Source organism: Sycon ciliatum, chromosome 6, assembly GCF_964019385.1.
Source record: "Sycon ciliatum chromosome 6, ocSycCili1.1, whole genome shotgun sequence".
NCBI lineage: Eukaryota > Metazoa > Porifera > Calcarea > Leucosolenida > Sycettidae > Sycon > Sycon ciliatum.
In genome coordinates, this window is record NC_088648.1 from 331,957 (window position 1) to 354,307 (window position 22,351).

The 22,351-nt window shown below is 50.5% G+C and overlaps 1 protein-coding gene across 1 annotated transcript; it reads left to right on the top strand.

Annotated features, from left to right (window-relative positions):
• Positions 1–4,440: 4,440 nt before the first annotated feature.
• On the top strand, positions 4,441–21,632 carry LOC135819088 (mucin-19-like; the record flags this gene model as incomplete). The annotated part of the gene is given in 13 exon segments (XM_065332238.1): positions 4,441–5,761; positions 6,743–6,808; positions 10,069–10,112; positions 11,417–11,631; positions 11,830–11,915; positions 13,416–13,465; positions 14,559–14,720; positions 15,257–15,659; positions 17,185–18,291; positions 19,300–19,332; positions 19,770–20,179; positions 20,703–20,745; positions 21,531–21,632. Coding segments are annotated over 13 exon segments (2,863 nt in total), but the record flags the coding sequence as incomplete, so codon positions are not given.
• Positions 21,633–22,351: the final 719 nt, after the last annotated feature.

The window sequence follows — 22,351 nt, forward strand, 5'->3', positions numbered from 1 at the left end:
ATATAATATTTTGTTCTTCGTGGCCACATCGTACCGCTTCAACAAAGTTTTCACAAAAAAATCAAGCAGCGTAGGAACTGCCTTTGTTTTGCATTAGCCATGGCCAGTGATTCTTTCCAGCGTAGAAACAGCCACGGCTACAGAAACCTGCAACGAGTAGAACTACATCCTGGAACAACTGCGAGCACAGAGAAATCAAAAAACTTCTTTCTGAACAACAGCTTGTTTCCGCATGGAACACAACATTTTTTGAATCTCGCGGCAAAAAACAGATTTCGGAGGTGCCCTTTTTACACTGCGCTGCGCAACTGTTCGGAGCCTCCTTAAAGGGGAAGTATACCCTAAAATCAAATTTTCACCAGTTGTAGTCTTCGGGGTGCTGAGTCGAATGGTCTTGGTCCGAGGAAGCTGCGACGCTCCCTTCCTACTTGAATCCCAATCGAACTCGCGCACTTCCACCGAAACTGGGTGACTGCGCCCTACTAGATGGGGATTTGTATGCAAAATGTCACTAAAAGCGCCATTTCGTTCTTATAAAAGCACGGATGACCGCGATTGGCCCATATGTTGTAGTCCTTTGGACGCTGAGTCGACTGGTTTTGGTCCGCAAAGGCTGCGATGCAGCGTTCCTCCTTTATTCCCAATCGAACATGGTTGAAGAAGCGGTCACGTGCTCCTGGGTGCCCAAATCACCTGGTCACCGCGCCAGCAGGCGACAACTTTCACACCAAGGTTCAACTCGAGTTCAACTCGAGTGACAGGACTGCACCCAAAAAAGGTCAAACAGGCTAGTAAGTTGTACCCTTCAGGCACGGTGACCAGGTGACTGGTGTACGCAGGAGCACGTGACCGCTTGTTCAACCATGTTCGATTGGGAATAAAGGAGGAACGCTGCATCGCAGCCTTTTCGGACCAAAACCAGTCGACTCAGCGTCCAAAAGACTACAACATATGGGCCAATCGCGGTCATCCGTGCTTTTATAAGAACGAAATGGCGCTTTTAGTGACATTTTGCATACAAATCCCCATCTCGTAGGGCGCAGTCACCCAGTTTCGGTGGAAGTGCGCGAGTTCGATTGGGATTCAAGTAGGAAGGGAGCGTCTCAGCTTCCTCGGACCAAGACCATTCGACTCAGCACCCCGAAGACTACAACTGGTGAAAATTTGATTTTAGGGTATACTTCCCCTTTAAAGGGGAAGTTAAGGCAAAAATTAAAATTTCACCAGTTGTAGTCTTCGGGGTACTGAGTCGAATGGTCTTGGTCCGAGGAAGCTGAGACGCTCCCTTCCTACTTGAATCCCAATCGAACTCGCGCACTTCCACCGAAACTGGGTGACTGCGCCCTACGAGATGGGGATTTGTATGCAAAATGTCACTAAAAGTGCCATTTCGTTCTTATTAAAGCACGGATGACCGCGATTGGCCCATATGTTGTAGTCTTTTGGACGCTGAGTCGACTGGTTTTGGTCCGAAAAGGCTGCGATGCAGCGTTCCTCCTTTATTCCCAATCGAACATGGTTGAACAAGTGGTCACGTGCTCCTGGGTGCCCAAATCACCTGGTCACCACGCCAGCAGGTGACAACTTTCACACCAAGGTTCAACTCGAGTTCAACTCGAGTGACAGGACTGCACCCAAAAAAGGTCAAACAGGCTAGTAAGTTGTACCCTGCAGGCACGGTGACCAGGTGACTGGCGTACGCAGGAGCACGTGACCGCTTGTTCAACCATGTTCGATTGGGAATAAAGGCGGAACGCTGCATCGCAGCCCTTTCGGACCAAAACCAGTCGACTCAGCGTCCAAAAGACTACAACATATGGGCCAATCGCGGTCATCCGTGCTTTTATAAGAACGAAATGGCGCTTTTAGTGACATTTTGCATACAAATCCCCATCTCGTAGGGCGCAGTCACCCAGTTTCGGTGGAAGTGCGCGAGTTCGATTGGGATTCAAGTAGGAAGGGAGCGTCTCAGCTTCCTCGGACCAAGACCATTCGACTCAGTACCCCGAAGACTACAACTGGTGAAATTTTAATTTTTGCCTTAACTTCCCCTTTAAGGCAAAAATTAAAATTTCACCAGTTGTAGTCTTCGGGGTGCTGAGTCGAATGGTCTTGGTCCGAGAAAGCTGAGACGCTCCCTTCCTACTTGAATCCCAATCGAACTCGCGCACTTCCACCGAAACTGGGTGACTGCGCCCTACGAGATGGGGATTTGTATGCAAAATGTCACTAAAAGCGCCATTTCGTTCTTATAAAAGCACGGATGACCGCGATTGGCCCATATGTTGTAGTCTTTTGGACGCTGAGTCGACTGGTTTTGGTCCGAAAAGGCTGCGATGCAGCGTTACTCCTTTATTCCCAATCGAACATGGTTGAACAAGCGGTCACGTGCTCCTGGGTGCCAAAATCACCTGGTCACCACGCCAGCAGGCGACAACTTTCACACCAAGGTTCAACTCGAGTGACAGGACTGCACCCAAAAAAGGTCAAAACAGGCTGTAAGTTGTACCCTGCAGGCACGGTGACCAGGTGACTGGTGTCCGCAGGAGCACGTGACCGCTTGTTCAACCATGTTCGATTGGGAATTAGGGGCGAACGCTGCATCGCAGCCTTTTCGGACCAAAACCAGTCGACTCAGCGTCCAAAAGACTACAACATATGGGCCAATCGCGGTCATCCGTGCTTTTATAAGAACGAAATGGCGCTTTTAGTGACATTTTGCATACAAATCCCCATCTCGTAGGGCGCAGTCACCCAGTTTCGGTGGAAGTGCGCGAGTTCGATTGGGATTCAAGTAGGAAGGGAGCGTCTCAGCTTTCTCGGACCAAGACCATTCGACTCAGCACCCCGAAGACTACAACTGGTGAAATTTTAATTTTTGCCTTAACTTCCCCTTTAACGATCATGATGATCAATGATGGCGCAGTGCAGTGAACTGGGAAGTGCCTACATCATGTAGGCGCCTTCTCCTACTACGTACTAGTCCTTTTGTAGGCTATGGTGACTCACAGTGTGGTAGCCCTGTGCACATGTGGCTGAGCTGACTGCATGCAGAGGCTGTGCATGCTGCGTGCAGCTATCACGTGTGACTGTGAGTCAGTGTGCATGCAATGCAGCATGCATGGATGGAGTACAATCATGTACTCGCGCGTCTCGGATTCTGCACTGCAGTACAGTGGCACTGACTTTAGTCTTTGGCAGTGAAAAAGCTGTTGTGTTGACAGCATAGCAATCCAAAACTCAGGCAAAAGAGCAGAGACTCGAGTAGATCTCTCGATCAAGAGAAGACACACTGAAGTCTGTGAGTAGATCAGCTACCACTACAACAACTCACTGTAGTGTAGCGAAGAAAGGATGTGTCAGACATGATCAAGGGACGGCTTAGTATGAATGGGAATCAAGGTTGCAGGCTTCTGTGGTACGTTAGCTACTGGTAGCTGTTGACCCAGTACTAGAACTTAGTAGAAGTAACACACCAGTACAGCTCGAGGAGAGGCGAGATCAATCCTGTGTGAGTTTTTGCTTCGGTCGAAGTCACAGTGAAGAGTTTTCACGGTGTGGAGGATTCGATTATTTAGTAATACTGGAGAAGTAACAGTTGTCGCAGGACGTGCAGTTGTCAGAAAAACACTGTAACTTGCATAATAAGCTCTCTCATCGCTGATCCAACTAATTACTTGCAGCAACACGCAGATCGGCCGAAGAAGAGGAAAAAGGAATTCTCATCTGCTCCAGGTCTCTGCCCGAAGAGGCATTACCAGCGCTGCGGCTGGAGGTCGTCCAGGTAGGTCACTGCACTGGGCGGAAATCGTTGTTCATCACCCTGTTGATTTTTTTGCTTGTGGCGCACCAATAGGAAATAGTCGCGAACGAAGAGCCACATATCTGCAGCAACAGCTAGTGCACAGACACTGGGGAGTTACGCGTTCAACTCAGCAGGGTTTGTAAATATTTGCAATAGTTATTGAAACTGATTGGGCGCGAAACTTCTATGGCGTTGTTCTCTGTTGTATGTTCTGTAACGACGTTGCGTGTGTTGGACAGCGACAGTCACCAGCTCTGCATCTGGGGCACAGCTACCAACACAGCCGGACCCTGGGCCACCCACCAACCCTAACACCGACACCGACAGCCGTCTCTTATCTTTCGTGTCTTGCTCGGCTCGTAAAGTAATGTTGTTCGGGTGTCGATCACCCTCTAGTTGTCGAGCCAAGGGTAGACCGATCGTGTCAGTATGTTTCTCGCTGTTCATGAAGTTAGTTAGTTGGGGACAAGCATCTTGAGCTGTAGCGAGAAGCGGCACTGACGGCTGCCTGTGTTGCTCTGAAATTATTATTCTTTGTTGTGTTGTTTTCGTTGACGTACATTATTGTTGACATGGTCATTGGCCAGTGCCGGGGTGCATGCATCGTGCGAGCGGACCCTATGGGCCTATCGAGAATCGTATCTCTGTGCCAAATAATGCCGTACATGAAGCGATGCGGGCAAGACCTGTTTCGGTTTGGCTTGCACTCTTTACTCGAAGTCGAAGCCTTCGCTATCCCTGTACGCAACCCAGCAGCATTTTGTTGCAGGTTTTTCTGGTAGCTTGCAAGTTGCAGTTGACACGGCAAGGGCAATGAGGCGTTTTACGAGATCTCCCGATGGAGAGGAAATACATGTCAGTGCACAGATATGCTTCTCTCCCTCTGCAACGCGGGTGGATATATCCGCTCACCATTCTAACCAAACGGCGGCTGATAATTGGCAGGTGGTCGCCTTCCTCTGTGCCTCACCGTTCGACCATATCTGGTATTGGAAAAGCAATGACCTGCTGGCTGGAAATGCTATACGCCTACGAATACATTTACGGTATGACTGATGGCATCGCGTTGTGTCCTACCTCAGCCGGCGATCTCTAGCACTAGTACTAGCCGAGAGACCGCGCGAGAAGCTAACTAACTAACTAGTCACAAGTCAGGTCGAAGAAGAGAAGATGTCTTGTGCACGGGTTATGGTGGCCCTGGCTCAAACTGCAAGGATTTCCCCGGTGATGAGTGGCATGTTTTGTGTCTGGAGTGCTTCTTGACGCGGCCCAAGCTGTTTGAAGTGGCTTCAGTGCGCCGAATTTGACCTGGAAGAGTTCTGGCAAGAGTGGCATCCAGCTGATTGGAAAGAGAGGCAGCGCACAGTGTGAGCTCAGTGTCACCATTAGCACCATATTCAGCCGTGCTGTACCGCTTTACTACCGGTGGAGGCTTTGCCTAAGAGCTGAGAATTGTTGTGATTGCCCAGCAGCCAGTGGAATAGAATTGTGCACAGCCCAAGTCACCTGTCAGACGCACTGGAGCGTGTGTGCGTTTCCTGGCGTTTCCTTTCTGGGTTTCCTTTCTGCCAGGACGTGGAACGATTCTGGGCGCACACCTGTGCAGGCTGTTATTGATACTAGACTTTGCACTTCAGCTGCGAATGAGTAGAAACAAACCACTTGCCTGGTTTGGAAAATTGATATCAATTTTTCACAACACCGAAATATATTGTACATATTTCGGTTTTTAAAATTGTTTGAACCGTAGCCATAGTACCAGCGAGTGCGCTGCGCCTCCCACTCTCTCTCTCTCTCTCTCTCTCTCTCACGGCATGGCGAGTGCGGCAGTGTCCCGTTGTAGGCAGCACCAACAGCAGCAGCGGCCAGTCAAGCCCAGGTGTCCACGGCGCTCCGCCGTTCCCAGGCCGGTCGCTGATGCTCCGCTAACGTTCACGCGTAGCTTTCACAGATCAGGTAAACCGGTCGTCCTGGCCTCCTGGGAGTGCTCTCTGTACATGATCTACTCCGTGTGCATCTTGAGATAGGAAAGCGTTCAGAGAACATGGTATTGTTGTTAGTATTTTCTTGTCCGTCTCGGGGGACCGACGCATGTCCTGGAGTGCTCACCGCACTCTGTGTGCATCTTGAGATAGTATAGCGTTGGAAGAATTTTTTTCACGGTTCGCGTGAGACTCGGCTGGAAGCCGGGCTTTCCGCATCCGTAGGAACGCCACCACTCTTCAAGGATCAAGGCGCAGATGCAGCTCCTAGAGCGTTCGAAGACCGACGTGTGTCCATGTGTCCTGGAGGGCTCCCCGTACTCTGTGTGCATCTTGAAATAGGATAGCGTCCGAAGAACATAATTATTATTATTCGCTCGTCCGTCTTGGGGAACCGACGTGTGTCCGTGTGTCCCGGAGTGCTCCCCGTACTTGTTGGTGCACCTTGAGATGTGATAGCGTTAAAAAATTTAATTTCACGGTTATTATTTATTATTATGCACGTACGCGTCAATGTCAGCGGTGGTAAACCGCCCACAAATTCGCACGTGCTGAATGGACTTGGGAAATGAGCGCCGAGCATTGGGTGCGGCATGGAAATAAAATTAGAGTAAACAATATTTAATTGACCTCAGAGTGCGGCAGAACCTCTCGCTAACGGTCGTCTTCGGCCAAGCTCTTGGGAAATGTGAATCGATAGTCGTGTGTTGCTGATTTTAGTACAGTAGAAACCTGTAACGAAAGACCACCGTGACTAGCGACCAGCCTGATACTACAGACCACTTTGCCAGGCAAGGACGGTCTCACATTCATTTATGGTTGTGCGCTGCAAACCTCTAACTAAGGACCACCTGTCACTAAGGACTGCTTTCTCTGGTCCCAAGGGATGGTCACCAGGCAGGCACAGTTTTTACTGTAGTTTCTTCTGGGTTGTTGTTCTTTTCCGTTTGTGTAGGCGCCGTACGAACACCAATACGGACGGTGTCGTTACTCTCCGCTGCAATGGAGGCTTCCTTAATGAGTAAGCTTTCCGAGCCGTGTCTGTGTGCATGTATGTATGTATGTGTGTGTGTGTGTGTGTGTGTCTGTGTGCATGTGTGTGGGAGTGTGTATATGCCCATAGTTTGGGGATTTCAGGGGGTGTGGCCGTTGGGCGATTCAATAGCCAATTGAGTCATCTTTCCAAGATTTCTTTTGAGTCTCTCTCCCCTCTCCTCTCTCTCTCTCCCCCCCCCCCCCCCCTAAGACCCACAACATGACCAAGTTTGGCAGTGAGCAAGTACAAGTATGTATGTGTGTATGTGTGTGCTTGTGTGAGCGTGTGTCACTGTGTGTGTGTGTGTGTGTGTGCGTGTGTTCTCTGCTCTGGTGGAGGACGGTTGTACTTTTTCGGGCTCTTGTTTCTGGCCTCTGTCCGTGCTTGTTCTCGCCGTTGTGGACGGCCTGGGGTGTCCCCAGCCGTCCAGGCCAACAGTGCCTGAGGTGGGGTATTCATCGACAGGAGACTTGGTCGGATAGTTACAATGCCGACACTCTCCTCGTCGCCTCCATCTCGGAGTCCTTCGCGAGGCCTTGCAAGCCCGCGAGTGGAACAAAGTATCACACGAAGACGACGACTTGGAACGACTCTGAGCATTGGCTCATGGAATGTTCGCTCTGTTGTGGAGAGTGACGGACCAGTTCGAACGGCAACCGTGAGAGGAATCGTTTCCGACGATGGCAAAATCTTTCAAATAGTTGAACATCTTGACACTATGTGTGTTTTCTGCTCTGGTGGAGGACGGTTGTACTTTTTCGGGCTCTTGTTTCTGGCCTTGGTTCGTGCTTGTTCTCGCCGTTGTGGACGGCCTGGGGTGTCCCCAGCCGTACAGGCCAACAGTGCCTGAGGTGGGGTATTGACAGGAGACTTGGTCGGATAGTTACGATGCTGACCCTCTCCTCGTCGCCCCCACCTCAGAGTCCTTCGCGAGGCCTTGCAAGCCCGCGAGTGGAGCAAACTACCGCACGAAGACGACGACTTGGAACGACTCTGAGCATTGGCTCATGTTGACGGTTGTGGAGAGTGATGGGCCAGTTCAAGCGGCAGCCGTGAGAGGAATCGTTTCCAATGATAAGCCGGATCGCTGCCAGAGATGGCTCTCTCGAACATGGTCCCTGAGTCCCTGACCTAGTATCTCTCTCAGCGGACTGCCGCTGCTCGTCGTTCCATATATTATTATCGGCCCCGCAAGGGGACACGTGACCGTAATGGCAGTGTTTACCAGGTATCAGGTGTGAGTGTATGTGTGTGTGTGTCTGTGTATGTGTGTGTGTGTGCGTGTGTGTGTGTGCGTCCCCAGCCGTCCAGGCCAACAGTGCCCGAGGTGGGGTATTCAACGACAGGAGACTTTGTCGGATAGTTACGATGCCGACACTCTCCTCGTCGCCCCACCTCAGAGTCCTTCGCGAGGCCTTGCAAGCCCGCGAGTGGAGCAAACTACCGCACGAAGACGACGACTTGGAACGACTCTGAGCATTGGCTCATGTTGACGGTTGTGGAGAGTGATGGGCCAGTTCAAGCGGCAGCCGTGAGAGGAATCGTTTCCAATGATAAGCCGGATCGCTGCCAGAGATGGCTCTCTCGAACATGGTCCCTGAGTCCCTGACCTAGTATCTCTCTCAGCGGACTGCCGTTGCTCGTCGTTCCATATATTATTATCGGCCCCGCAAGGGGACACGTGACCGTAATGGCAGTGTTTACCAGGTATCAGGTGTGAGTGTATGTGTGTGTGTGTCTGTGTATGTGTGTGTGTGTGCGTGTGTGTGTGTGCGTCCCAGCCGTCCAGGCCAACAGTGCCTGAGGTGGGGTATTCAACGACAGGAGACTTTGTCGGATAGTTACGATGCCGACACTCTCCTCGTCGCCCCCACCTCAGAGTCCTTCGCAAGGCCTTGCAAGCCCGCGAGTGGAGCAAACTACCGCACGAAGACGACAACTTGGAACGACTCTGAGCATTGGCTCATGGAATGTTTGCTCTGTTGTGGAGAGTGATGGACCAGTTCGAGCGGCCGCCGTGAGAGGAATTGTTTCCGACGATAAGAAAATCTTTCAAATAGTTGAACATCTTGGCAATGTGTGTGTTCTCTGCTCTGGTGGAGGACGGTTGTACTTTTCCGGGCTCTTGTTTCTGGCCTCCGTCCGTGCTTGTTCTCGCCGTTGTGGACGGCCTGGGGTGTCCCCAGCCGTCCAGGCCAACAGTGCCTGAGGTGGGGTATTCACCGACAGGAGACTTGGTCGGATAGTTACGATGCCGACACTCTCCTCGTCGCCCCCACCTCAGAGTCCTTCGCGAGGCTTTGCAAGCCCGCGAGTGGAGCAAACTACCGCACAAAGACGACGACTTGGAACGACTCTGAGCGTTGGCTCATGGAATGTTCGCTCTGTTGTGGAGAGTGATGGACCAGTTCTAGCGGCAGCCGTGAGAGGAATCGTTTCCGATGATAAGCCAGAGCCATAGCTGCTGGAGATGGCTCTCTCGAACATGGTCCCGCTCGTCGTTCTATATTGTCGGCCCCGTAAGGGGACACGTGACCGTAATGGCAGTGTTTACCAGGACCAGGACCAGGTGTGTGTGTGCATGTGTGTGTGTGTGTGTGTGTGTGTATGTATGTGTGTGTGTGTCAGTGTCAGCCGTTGGATGGTTCAATAGCCGATTGAGTCATCTTTCCAAGGTTTCTTCTTCAAGCAAGTGCGTGTATGCGTGTGTGCGCACATGTGTGTGTGTGCGCACATGTGTGTGTGCGCGCGTGTGTGCATGCGTGCATGTATGTGTGTGTGTGTGTGTGTGTGTGTGTGTGTGTGTGTGTGTGTGTGTGTGTGTGTGCCTTTAATCCTGGTTTGAACGTCATCCTCACCCACGTAATGAGGTGTGGCAGGCCAAAATAAGCAGGATCATTTCCAAGCCAGTTTTTAGATGTCGCTTACAAAAACTGTTAGCCACACCCAGACAGTGGTTGGATTTCACTTGCCAAACTGTGTAGGCTGTATACACGCAAGGGCTCGATCTCACTTGCCAAACTGTGTAGGCTGTATACACGCAAGGGCTGGATCTCACTTGCCAAACTGTGTAGGCTGTATACACACAGAGGCTGGATTTTACTTTCCTAACACCATGCTGGACACAGCAGGGGGGGGGGGGGGGGGGGGGATTTCACTTTGTACAGCTGTGCACATCGAGTTAGGTCGCTCTTCGCTCACATTCTGCCTGAAGCCCCTTCTCTGACTTTCGTGTGTGAATGCAGCTACATACTGTCAGGTCACAAGTTTCTTGGCGCCGATTTCCCCGGTAAGACTGAGCAATGGCTAACATCTACTTGTGCTGCTTCTACTTGGAAAGTGATGTAGCAATAAAACGGGGCACGGCTTGTGTGTGTGTGGGGGGGGGGGGGGGGTGTGTATCTGTGTGTGTTTGGGGGGGGGGGGGGGGCTCGAGGGCCTAGTGCGCCGGTGCCCTTCAAGGGGGAGTTCCGGGGGGCTTCCCCCGGGAAAATTTTCAAAAAATGAAGCAAAGTCCTGCATTTTGAGCGCAAAAGGGGGGGGGGGGTCCGGGCACCCGGGAACCCATACGGGGCACGCGCCTGCTTAGGATGGGTTTGTTGGGGGTGGGCTTAGGGATGTTATTATCCATACCAGTGTGTACCTGTTCATCTATTCGTCTGTTCGTCCACTTTCACATTTTTATCTTCTCCGTCCCCCAACCGGTCCGCGTACTGTGAAAAACTGAGTTACCCAGGCGAATGTAAGTCAATGAAGTATATCCAGCTCCACCACATGTGCTCTCTGGTGTGATAAGGTGGGCCAGAGAGCGTATGTGGTGAAGGTGGAATTACTTCATTGATAAACATACCGAAAGGTGCTGCTTATCTTGTTATGTAGAATTTAAGTCAGTCGCATTAACCCTTTCAGTGCCAAGGGGGTCAGAAAAGTTCAAATTTTTCCGAGCTGAGCTGACCTCAAATTTTTCATAGCTCAGCTGTATATCCACGGATCTTTACAAACGATGGCTCTCTGGAAAGATATGGCCAGGCAGACAGCTGTGAAGAGAAAATGCAGCGAAAATAGTCTTCCTCGCGAGGGCGCCTGAGCGAAGTCCGTTTTCTGCATTTTCGTAGCATCTGCACTTTCTCACGCGCGCGATCGATCGCAGTGCACTCAAATTTCAACGCACGAAATTCGGACAAAGTTGGCCTGAAAGCCACTAAAAATCTCGATGTTTTGATACCCAATACGCATGGGTTGCCGCGAAAGAAATAGAGAAACCCGCGATGCGCATACGTCATGTTTTCTACGCGCGACAATTGGTTGTCCGAGCGCGCGCGCTTCAGGCTTCGCCCTGGCGATATCTATCCTCACGGACACAAAACGTTGTGATGAGTCGATAGCCAAGGTCTTCCTGAAGACGTAGAGTGGTCGTTTGTAACTCTCCTGTGTGTAGAAGTTGAGATACGAATTTATTTGTACTCGCATACTCAGTCTGGGCGACTAAAGTCGCCTGTGGCACTGAGAGGGTTAAAAGACTATCTGAGAGGGGGAGAATTTCTAGATTCTCACTATTCTCTCTTTTCTTTTCTCCTTTCCTGCCTCGTTCAGGCATCACCAGCAAAACCATCGCATTGCACGGAGAGTCACGCCGATGACATTCTGGAGGATTTCCGTACTCTCATCGCCGTCCTCCATCCCAGACTGACACACAATGGAGACAACAACGCTACGGTCGCATTGCCCGCAGTCTCCTCGGCGCCCGAGTCTTCTGCCTCCCTTGCGACTGGCGGGAGCAGAATGGGAGAATTTGAGCTCACCAAACGGTAGGGTTTTGTGTAATAAATCTGTTCTTCCGTTTTTATCCATGATTGCATTGGCTCGCCATCCAAGTGTGTGTGTGTGTGTGTGTGTGTGTGTGTGTGTGTACGTGCGCGTGTACGTGCGTGTGTCTGTCTGTATGCATAATGTACATGTTCTTTTTGCATGTTTGTATGTGTTGTCCATTACGCTGTTCTCCACAGATCACTGACGGTGAAAAGCAGTCCGGACGGTTACGGATTCGTGCTTCGCTCCAGTGCTCCCGTGCTGGTCAGCCAAGTGAAGCAAGGTGAGGATGGTTTTGTTAGATGGAAGACGTATGTGAGAAGAATAGAGACTAGAGTGAGACGAATACAGACCAGAGAACCACTGGAGCATGCGCTCTTCTATTCTTGGTGGGATCTCGTTGCTATGGTGAAGGAGTGGGAAATACGAATAGCGAGTATTGTACTGTCTTGGTATAAACACACCTATTACGGTTTCTTGCACATTACCTTTGTCATCAGTTGACCTTCTAACTCCATCACTTCACGCTGACATGTTGTTTGTTTAGCTTTATCTTACGTCACGATATCTGCCTTCTCACTAGGCATATTGCACCAGTTCTCGCAATGACGAAGGTTTGAAGGTAGAAATGGAGGGTGGTAGATAGATTGACATTCCACCTACTGTTGTGGATGCTCTGGAATTCTGCACAACAAACTTGTCGTCCTTTTGTGCATGTGAAGGCCTGGGATGCGAAACCCGATAAGCGCCAAATATGAGAAATTGAGATTTTCAGCTCAGTGTAATTTTTTTAATTTTTTTAATTTCACCGTCCAATGGCAGAAGCCAATGCAAAGAAGGGGGCGTTAGCCTATCAAAAGGTCTAGGGGTACCACCAGGCAAAATTTCACGTTCGAAATCTGACCGGAACCATTTCCAAACTGGAACCCGGATTGGGATTTACAGTCAACTTCGCGTATAACGACACTCGGCGGCGGGGCATCAGAAAAGTGTCATTATTCACGAAGTGTCGTTATACCCGAAGTCTCATTATTATGTATTACAATTGGATGTGACTTTGCTCTGGACATGGAAATTCTGTCGTTATTCGCGAATTGTCGTTATATCCGCAGTCATTATTAGCGAAGTTGACTGTAGATACAAACCCTGCACATGAATTGGATCTTTTTGGGGCCATTATCCGAAAAGTGATGAAATGTGTGTGTGTGTGTGTGTGTGTGTGTGTGTGTGTGTTCTGGCTAGATAAACTCTTGTGTAATCAATGGTGCTAGTGAAGCTTTTATCAGATCCACTCTGATTTAGCCACCCACACTAGTACCAAGTATTACCTTCACTGGGGGCAGGGGTAACTGCAGTTGGATCCCGGGACGGATACCCTGATGCCGTCAATCCTTTTTCTGCACCTTGTCCTCACCCACTTACTGAGGTGTGGTGAGCCCATAAGTGGGATCATTTCAAGTCCACCCTAGTTTGGGGATTTCAGGGGGTGTCGGCCGTTGGGTGGTTCAATGGCCAATTGAGTCATCTTTCCAAGATTCCTTTGGAGTCTCTCTCCCCTCTCCCGGGGAGACCCACGTGACCAGTTTTGGCAGTGAGCAAGTACAGTGTGTGTGTGTGTGTGTGCGTGCGTGCTTGCACGTGCATGTGTGTGTGTGTGTGTGTGTGTGTGTGTGTGTGTGTGTGTGTGTGCGTGCTTGCACGTGCATGTGTGTGTGTGTGTGCGTGCTTGCACGTGTGTGCATGTGTGTGTGTGTGTGTGTGTGTGTGTGTGTTTGTCTGGCAGGGAGTGCTGCGTGCAATGCTGGTCTGCAACACGGAGATCTCATCGTGAAGGTGAGCCTTCCCTGCTGTCGTATGAGGCGCTGAATGCGCATGCACCGTGCACACGATTATGATTGCCGGGGCTTTCCCTGCTGTTGTATGCGCTGAATACGCACGCACTGTTGAAGTACCGTATTATCTCTAATATAAGCACGGTCCTTTATTTTTTCAATGTACCTCCGCCCCGTGCTATTAATGGAGACGTTCCTTTGTTGGAGACTGTTCCATTATTATTTCAACCTCATTTCATAAGCATGTTGCCATGGCCAAATTCATGTCAGACACACACACACATTTCAGGGTTTTTCCGCCGGTACAGACAATGAATTTACACAGTGTGCTTATAATGGAGACTGAGCACTTTATTTTTTGAATGCCGCTCCAAGGTGTTCTATTATTGGAGACTGTGCTTGTATTAGAGATAATACGGTAGACTAGTTCGCCTCTTTCTCCACGAGTGTACATGGTAGCTTCAGAGACAAACATTTTTCGTTTCTAATCACTCAATGTGCGGACAGAACTGTTTCGTCCACACTCGACCGGTCCTAAGGCTCTGTTCGATCGGGTTTCGGTACCAGTCCTTTGTGGACTCATCAGCGCAACACAGAGAAAATGAGGCAGAACCTGATAGCAATGAAAATAAAATTTCCAAAGCCAGATTATACATATATAATATACACCCACACAAATGAATATACACAGTCATAGAATGTAAAATATGCACATCCATTCGACACGCATAGCCAGGGGCGTAGCCAGGGTAGTGATCAAGGGGGGTGCCACGACTTTCCCCACACTGATACTGCGGCAGTGAAAACTAAGCGCGTAAGATACTGCAGAGGCAGAAAATTTCGTCGGTCAATAATTTCGTCCAGCTCCAAAGAAAGGGATTTCGTCCGGTTGGAATTTAGTCCATGGACTATAACACTGTGTTGAAACGCTGGACACATTGACATTCGTCCAGCATTTAATTTAGTCCCAAAGCTCCTTGGACGAAAAAGACGAAATTATATTCCAGACGAATATTTCTTCTTGTACAGTAGTTTGTGTGTTACTTGCTCATTGCTCACGGGCACTATTCTCTACTTGTGCTGACTATCCACAGGTCAATGGCCATGACGTGAGTGGTCGTAGTCATGGGGATATCATTCACCTGATCAACTACATGCCGGGAAGTCCGATCACGTTCACCGTACTCACGCCCAGTTATGAGAAGGGTGGCTCGGAGCTGGAGGTGTCCAGAGCTTGGGCACGTCACTATCTACCTGTAAGTTTCCATTTTTTTCTCTTTATCAGCTTCTCTCTAGTTACCTCTAAATTCCATGCCCAGTGTCTCTCTACCTTCATGGCAGGGTGCTGGTTATGCTGGGGGTGTTGGTGGTGGAGGGGGGGGGGGGGGGGGGGGGTTGGTGTGCTGCCGGTGTTGCACATGCTTGTGGTGCTGGCTGTCTAGGTTCCACAGTAATTGTATGCCCGTCTCCATACGAAACACCTCGAAACGATGATGTGATTGCGTAACTATTATTCTTTACCCTATTTCTTTGCACATCACCTCGAAACGACGTAACTACATGATGATCTGCTATTGTGGGGAAGAGTTGAACATAGGAATACGGTTTCCCTTTTGCCAGCTAATCCATTGCCTTTCCTGATACGCACGCTGCACTGACAATGCAGCGCATAGAGTGGTATTGATACCGAAAACATTCGCGGTTTTTGGTTTGTGGTAGCTTTAAGCTTTGCTGCGTTCGAACTTTCTCGCTGGATTTGTCTCTTCTCTCTTCTTGTTCGCATGTGCTGTAGAATTTCCTAGCCTCCGCGTCGTCATCGCAAACAGGCGCCGGCGGCAATGGCAGCAGTGGAAGCTCACCTCGCGTCTCCAACTCCAGCTCGACGACGTCGCTGAGCCAGCGCAGCAAGACGCCCACCACCAACGCGGCCATCAACTCCGGCGGCAACCAGCGAGCCGACTCGCCGCTGTCGTCGTCGCACACGCCCCCGCTGGTTCGTCCCCGTGGCAACAGCTCCTCGTTCGCCGTACAGCGGCACGCGGCACACGGGGACAATCTGAGCACCCCGTCCAAGACTCCGTCGTCGCCGTCTTCCTCGTCACTGCTCATGCACTCTCCTGTGTCGCCAATGTCAAGTGCTGACGACCAGGATGGATTGGATCCGGCCGAGCGCAAGAAGATGTTGCTACTAAGAGGTGAGACATAAAGCAGTGTTGACGTTGTTTTATTTTATTTTAATTCACAGTGACCAAAACAAGCAGATGTACTCAATAACAAAGAGGTGATCTGTTGAGCACAAGTTGCACGTGGATGAACACGAGGAAATGCACACTTGGCAGTAAGCAGCGTGTGTGTGGCCCTTTGCTGCCAAGCAGTCGGCGGTCGCGTAGTACTGTAGCGCTGAGGTTTATTAGGTGTTATGTCTGGCCCTAAGGGCCCACACACAGCATTACTCAGGTTCTCTGGCCCTAAGGGCCCACACACAGCATTACTCAGGTTCGTACAGTTATTGTAATAATCAAGGAACAGAAAGACAAGGAAAAGAGAGCTCACATTCTCGGACCTAGTCCAGCACAGCAAGCATGCACAACCAGCCACGAGCCCAGGCGCATGCGCGCCTTATCACATCACGTACACAGCATTAGGATACGACATACCTTGGATACCGAGTGCACATCCAGGGGCGTAGCAGCCAGTCCGGCTTTGGCCGGACCATTCTTTTTAACACAATGCCCAAACGTGCCCAGAATTCAGAATGTTGCACCCTAATTTCTAAAATTCCCCTCCGGCTATACCACTTCCAACGTCGGTGCTACGCTGCCCATGGGGCTTTTTCTTACCACAGTTCCACTGTACCTGTAGCCCGATCATGGTTAAATTTGACCATCGTAGTATTTATTATATTTTATTTTATTTCACCGTCCAATGGCAGAAGCCAATGAAAAAGAAGGGGCGTTAGCCAGCCATGGCAAGAGAAGGAAAAAGAAAGAACAAAGGAAAGAACATATTGATGGGGAAGTTCGCCCTAAAGTGAATACTTCACAACCTGTAGCGAAAGATGCACTGATTCCAATGGTGAAGGTCCCAGGTTGATCGGAGCAGCCGTTTCCGAGTTATACAAGCTTGAAGTTTGCACTAAATTTGGTGACATCATGATGACGTCAATAACTTGCCCAGACCAGGCTGGGTTTATGACGTCAGAGAGATAGACTTTGTATGGGAGTAGATAGGGAAATTTCAGTATTTCGGCTCTCCATTGTCCAAAAGAAGTCGGATCTTTTTCAACCCTCGGTATGGGACATATGGCACCCTATTGGCATTCTGACTGGAAAAAGTTCTAGTATGAAATTCATTGTTGCAGAGAAACAAGGAAGAAATTGGTTTTTCCTATCTATTCCGGAAACACGGTAAGGAGATTGATTGTATAAGCAGGGACGTCGCAAGGTATTTTAGAGTGGTACTGTGAGTCACCTGCAGTGCGATTTACTCGTGGGGTTAGGGTGTCTCCTCTGACAAATTTCAAAATTTAGAGCCCAAATCAGTGCCTTTTGTTAATTCACAGTGCACCTGGGGCAAAGAGTGGTGCGGTCAAAACCGTAGTGAACGCAGCGTGTCCGACGCACCTAGAATAAGCGATGTTATCTGATTGATGCTGGCCGTCCCGTGTCGTGGTGTGCTGCTGCTGCTGCTGCCGCTGCTGCTGCTCCTGTTGCTGCACAGGTCCTGTCAACATCTTTGCCGCTCCCAGCAGCACGCCGACGTCCCGCTCCTCCTCCGCCAGTGCCTCCAGTAGTGTACAGGTATCGCCGTTCCCCTCGCCGGCCAGACAACCATCGTCCTTGTCAGGCCCAACCGCCACCGGCAAGCCAAGTCAGATCTCCATGGCAGCGGCGGCGTCCTCATCGCCACCACGAGCCAGCGAGGAAACCAGAAGCTCCCCAGCGGTGACACGGGACACCAGCGCACGCGCAGCGAATAGCAGCCCCCGCACTGCACCGGTCGAGGAGGCATGCCAGCGTGATGCTGCCACTGCCGATCTCAACACCGAGTGCAAGCCGAGAGATAAGGATGCGCTGAATGCAGCAGCAGCGCGCAGCCAGCGCAACGCCGTTCCAGCTGTCGACGCTGACATCGTTAAACCTGCTGCTGCTGCTGCTGACGCTGTGTCGGCGAGTGTGGATAGCAAGGCGATGGAGTCGAAATCTCCCCACAGTGAGAGTTCCGCTTCCAAAGCGATAGCAGTAGATTCGCCTGCCAGTCTTGCTGCAAACACCGCATCCGTCTTTGACCGGGACGAGGTCGCCGCCACCGCCGCAGTATTTCCGTCCCCTAAGAGTCCGCGCACGGCTTCGTTTGCACTCGGCAGCAGTCCTGCCGTCGGACTCAAAGCCAAGGACGTGCAGGCGAGGACACGCTCGGTGTCCGTCACCGCTGGCTCGTCGTCGTCACCGCAGAGTCGCCGCGTTCCCGACCGCCCGCCGCCCAACGTGGACGTGGCGCTGCGCCAGATCTCCGCCACGTTACACGCCCGGTTGCCGGCGCGTACGCCCTCTAACCCGGGCAGCCGCGCGTCCACGCCGACGACGGCCACGGCGCGGAAGAGCGGCGCGACCGCCGCCCTGGTTGGCCGCAGCGTTGCCGCGGAGACCACCTCCGGAAAGTCGTCACCGTCCAGCAGCCCTGGGCCGGGTTCGAGTGCTGACGTGCGTCGTCGCCTGTCCGTCAGAACCGCCACTATGCCGGCGTGGCAGTGGTCGGCGCTGCAGGTACGCAAGTGGCTCGTGGTCAACGAGTACGAGGACGCCGCCGATATCGACCGGGTTCAAGGTGAGAACTTCTTCAACACACCGATGTGTATTATTGTCCAAGATGAGCTTGAACGCTTCTTGCAGATTCATTATATCCAGTTATGTTGTGGGCTTGCAGCAACACCCTCAAATTGCACTGCTTTCTTCTCTTTACTCAAACAAATTTTATTCAGTCAACATTTCTGTCGATGACCATCATCAGAAACGAGGAAATGTTTGGAAGGCTGGAGCTTGTTGTAGTTCCCCGAATAACATACGGGAGAACTGCGCACGGGAAAAACAGACGTTATTGTACATACTACATACTACACGATAACCAAAGCCCCAGCCGTCCATACATTTCTTCGTTCCTGATGACGGTCATGGACCGAAATGTTGACTAAATAAAAGAATTTTGGAGTGAAGTGTAGAAAGCAGTGCAATTTGAGGTGCGGCTGTTTCCACACAACATAGTTTGGATATTATTATATTGCGAAACAAATTCACGGTCTGCGTGAGATTCGACTGCAGTCCATTCAGGAAAAGATGAGCGCTGGCTCTGGCGAGCTCCCGTATATGGTGATTTTTCGTGATTTTGCCGTACACGGTGCAGTGCCGCAAATTTTGAAACTTGAAAAAGGTCCGAAATAGGTACCTCAAGTGGGATTCAGACCACACAATGTACTGTTATCTAAATGGATTGAACTGCCTGAATTTTCATGGTTTTTCCCCAATTCAGTGCTGTGGGGACAAAACCTGGCCGAAATCCTATTCTTGTTATGGCTTACTTTTTGGAGAAGTAGACTTCAGAAACAAAATTGGAAGAGCATTCCGTAAAGGTTTACCAAAAAATTATGAAAACGCTCAACCTTTGCCCCACTTATGGCCAAAAGCTAGGATGTTATCTTTTTTATGAATGGACTGTAGAGGCCGACTGTTCTAACTGTGTGTGTGTGTGTGTGTGTGCGTGTGTGTGCACGTGTGCGTGCGTGTGTGCGTGCGTGTGTGTGTGTGTGTATTTGTACGTGTACATCTATTGACATTTCAGGTTTGGAAGGTCTGCAGCTGCTCTCGCTGAGAGGTAAGCGTGTTGTTTTCAGTCAGTGTTGTGTATATGTTGCTGTCGTTTTCATCCGACAACAACATATTATCATCAGGGAAGGGGTTGCCTGCTGATTGCGAAAGCATGAAACTTTAACTTTGCCTCCACGGTGTTGAGCACTGTAAGCACACTGGGTGCATCCTCCGGAGACAGATTTCTTAGGTAGCTCGAACTACTTTGGCCATGAACGTCTTTTTACAGGAGAAGTGCTGTTTTCTGTCAATGCAACGGATGGTGTTTTCTTCGAACGAATGTTCTCTCGAATATCCCCCCCCCCCCCCCCCCACACACACACACAGGAAAAGAAACAGATTGCAGCCACAGATCAGGAAATCCTAGCAATGCATCTAAAACGTTACCCGTGCTGACTAGTGTTGCGCTGTTTGCCTCCTCCCTGTCCCCTGTCTCCTGTCTAGCGACCGAGCAAGTGTGGAATACGCTGGGTGTGCAGCGCACCAAACATCTTCTAGTGCTCATCAATGGCCTGCGCAAGGACCTGTCGCTGGAACCGCTCGTATGGGACCAGCCAACGGATGTGCGGGAAGTAGCGACGGAGCCGGAGCAGGGATCAGAGACAGCAGCAACGTCTGGTGTCGAGAAGTCCACCGAAACTGTTGGCGCCAGCATGGCTGATACCAACGGGGACCTCTCTCAGGCAGGCGCGGGCGAGTCAGCAAGCGATTCGGACGCAAAGGCCGCGGGGTCGTCATCGTCGCCGGCGACGACCGTGAAAGACGTTCCCGTCGCCATGCCGCGTCGCGTTACCCCGGTGATTGTTGCCCAGCGTCCCAAGCGACCGCCACCACCGCGCTCATCATTGGCTAAGGTGGGTGCTGCTATCGGTGTAAGCCTTTGCGTGCGGGTGACGTGTACACGTGCGCTTCAAACCCTGCGTGATTCTCTGATGACGTGTTTACACACGCTTCGTTTGCATCGTGCATCGCGGTGAATAGACCATTGTACAAACTGTCGTTACTCTGTGAAAAAGTATCCAATATCCACAAACGACACACCGTTGGAAAAAGTTGGAAACGTCTTGAACTCAGCTTTCCAGAGATGAAGGTTCTTTGCGATAGGATAAAGATTCACTGAGCGCAAACAAAATGAACACGGAAATCATGGCCTGGAGCGATCGCGAAATTTTTTGTTCGTGACTTCGCAGTTTTGTGGAGCATGCGGCCAGAGGATTTTCCTTTTTCCTAGCGCAAGCGTTATGGACATCAAATGAAGCACATGGATCTCAGCTTTGCAGAGCAGTTAGAATCGTGAAACAGTAGGTGGCTGAATGTCGCGTGCCCACGTAAAGTTGAACATGTTGTTCGTGCTGTGTCATTTTCTCACTGTGGCAGGACGCAAGCAGAACAAGTATCAACGGATTATCCTCGGCCGATGGTGAGTAAAGGCAGGAGCACGTGTGCCTGTGTGTGCGTGCATCTCCAGACATTACATGTACTGTTGGTCTGCCTCCTAGCCTCCTACCGTTCCTATTTTCATGTACATGTTCAGTGAATCTGTCTAAGACGACCGCACAAGGGACCTTCAAAATGTGGTCTCCGTTACCAGGTGGTCTCCTTATCCAGGGTCGTTTGACTGGAAATAGCATCCCTTGGTCCTGGTCGCGGTGGTCTTCTAGGACAGGTGGTCGCCTTATCGGAGTGGTCGCCTTGACAGGTTTTACTGTACTGCAGTTGAGTCAGCGTGTAACTTATGCATTGGTATACTGTGCTTGATGAAATTCTAGCCTGGTCGTTCTTCGGCACTCCGTTCTTCGGCGCTCCGTTCTTCGGCGCTCCGTTCTTCAGCGCCCAACTGTACTGTACTTAAGTGATGTCATCGTTCATGCTTTGTAATGAACTGCAAATGTGGTGATTGTGATGTCACTGCGCACAGAGCACCTCAAGTGGTGGGTGGATCTGTGTAGATCTGTGCGTGTCTGTGTGTACGTGTGTGCGCGCGTGTGTGTGTGCACGCGTGTGTGTGCATGTGTGTGTGTGTGTGTGTCTGTGTATGCGCGTGTGTGTGTGGTGTACATGTATGTGTGCATGCATGTGCATGTGTGTTCATGTGTGCGTGCGCGTGTGCGTGCGTGCGTGCGTGCGTGTGTGCGTGCGTGTGTGTGTGTGTGTGTGTGTGTGTGTGTGTGTGTGTGTGTGTGTGCATGTTTCTTCTGCTCATAGTGAGTGATTGGCAAGCGAAGGAAGTCGACAAGTGGCTGCATTCGTTTGGTGAACTAGAGTACATGCTCTATGCTGAGGTATTCGCAGAGAATGCGGTAACAGGTGAGATTGTACGCAGGTTGTATGAAGCCCTGCTTTTTGGAAACTTGCCACCGGCAACATCAGCAAGTACTTTATTCGCGGGAGCAAGTACTATATTCGCGGGAGCAAGTACTATATTCGCGGGAGCAAGTACTATATTCGTGGGAGCAAGTACTATATTCGCGGGAGCAAGTACTATATTCGCGGGAGCAAGTACTATATTCGCGGGAGCAAGTACTATATTCGCGGGAATATTGTGTTTGCCTCGTTTTCAGCTAGAATTTGAGACACCACATGTACAATTATTTGAGATCGCACGTTTCTCGTCCACTTCACGTACTCGTATTTGTGCACCTTCAGTTTTGACCCTCAAGTGTTCTCTGTATAGGGAAAGCCAAATCAAACTGAATCGATTCTAACGGCGCATCGCTTCGTTCCACTCTGGTCACTCCAATTGCGTCCTGGTATCAAATGTTCAACTCGTAATTAGGATTGAACGAACACCCCGAATATTCGAACATTCGTTCGTTTAGCTTTGCAGAACGAACATACTGTAAATATACAAATTTTCGGCAGCTATTTAATTTCGGCTATATTCGGCACTGACCCAAAACACCTAAATTAAAACGCCGATGAAATTTTTCACAGCATCTGTCGCACTGTACCATGCCTTCTACCCCACGCCGAAAATAAATCGCCACCGAAAAGTCAAAAATCGTGAAGTGTCGAAATTTCGTATA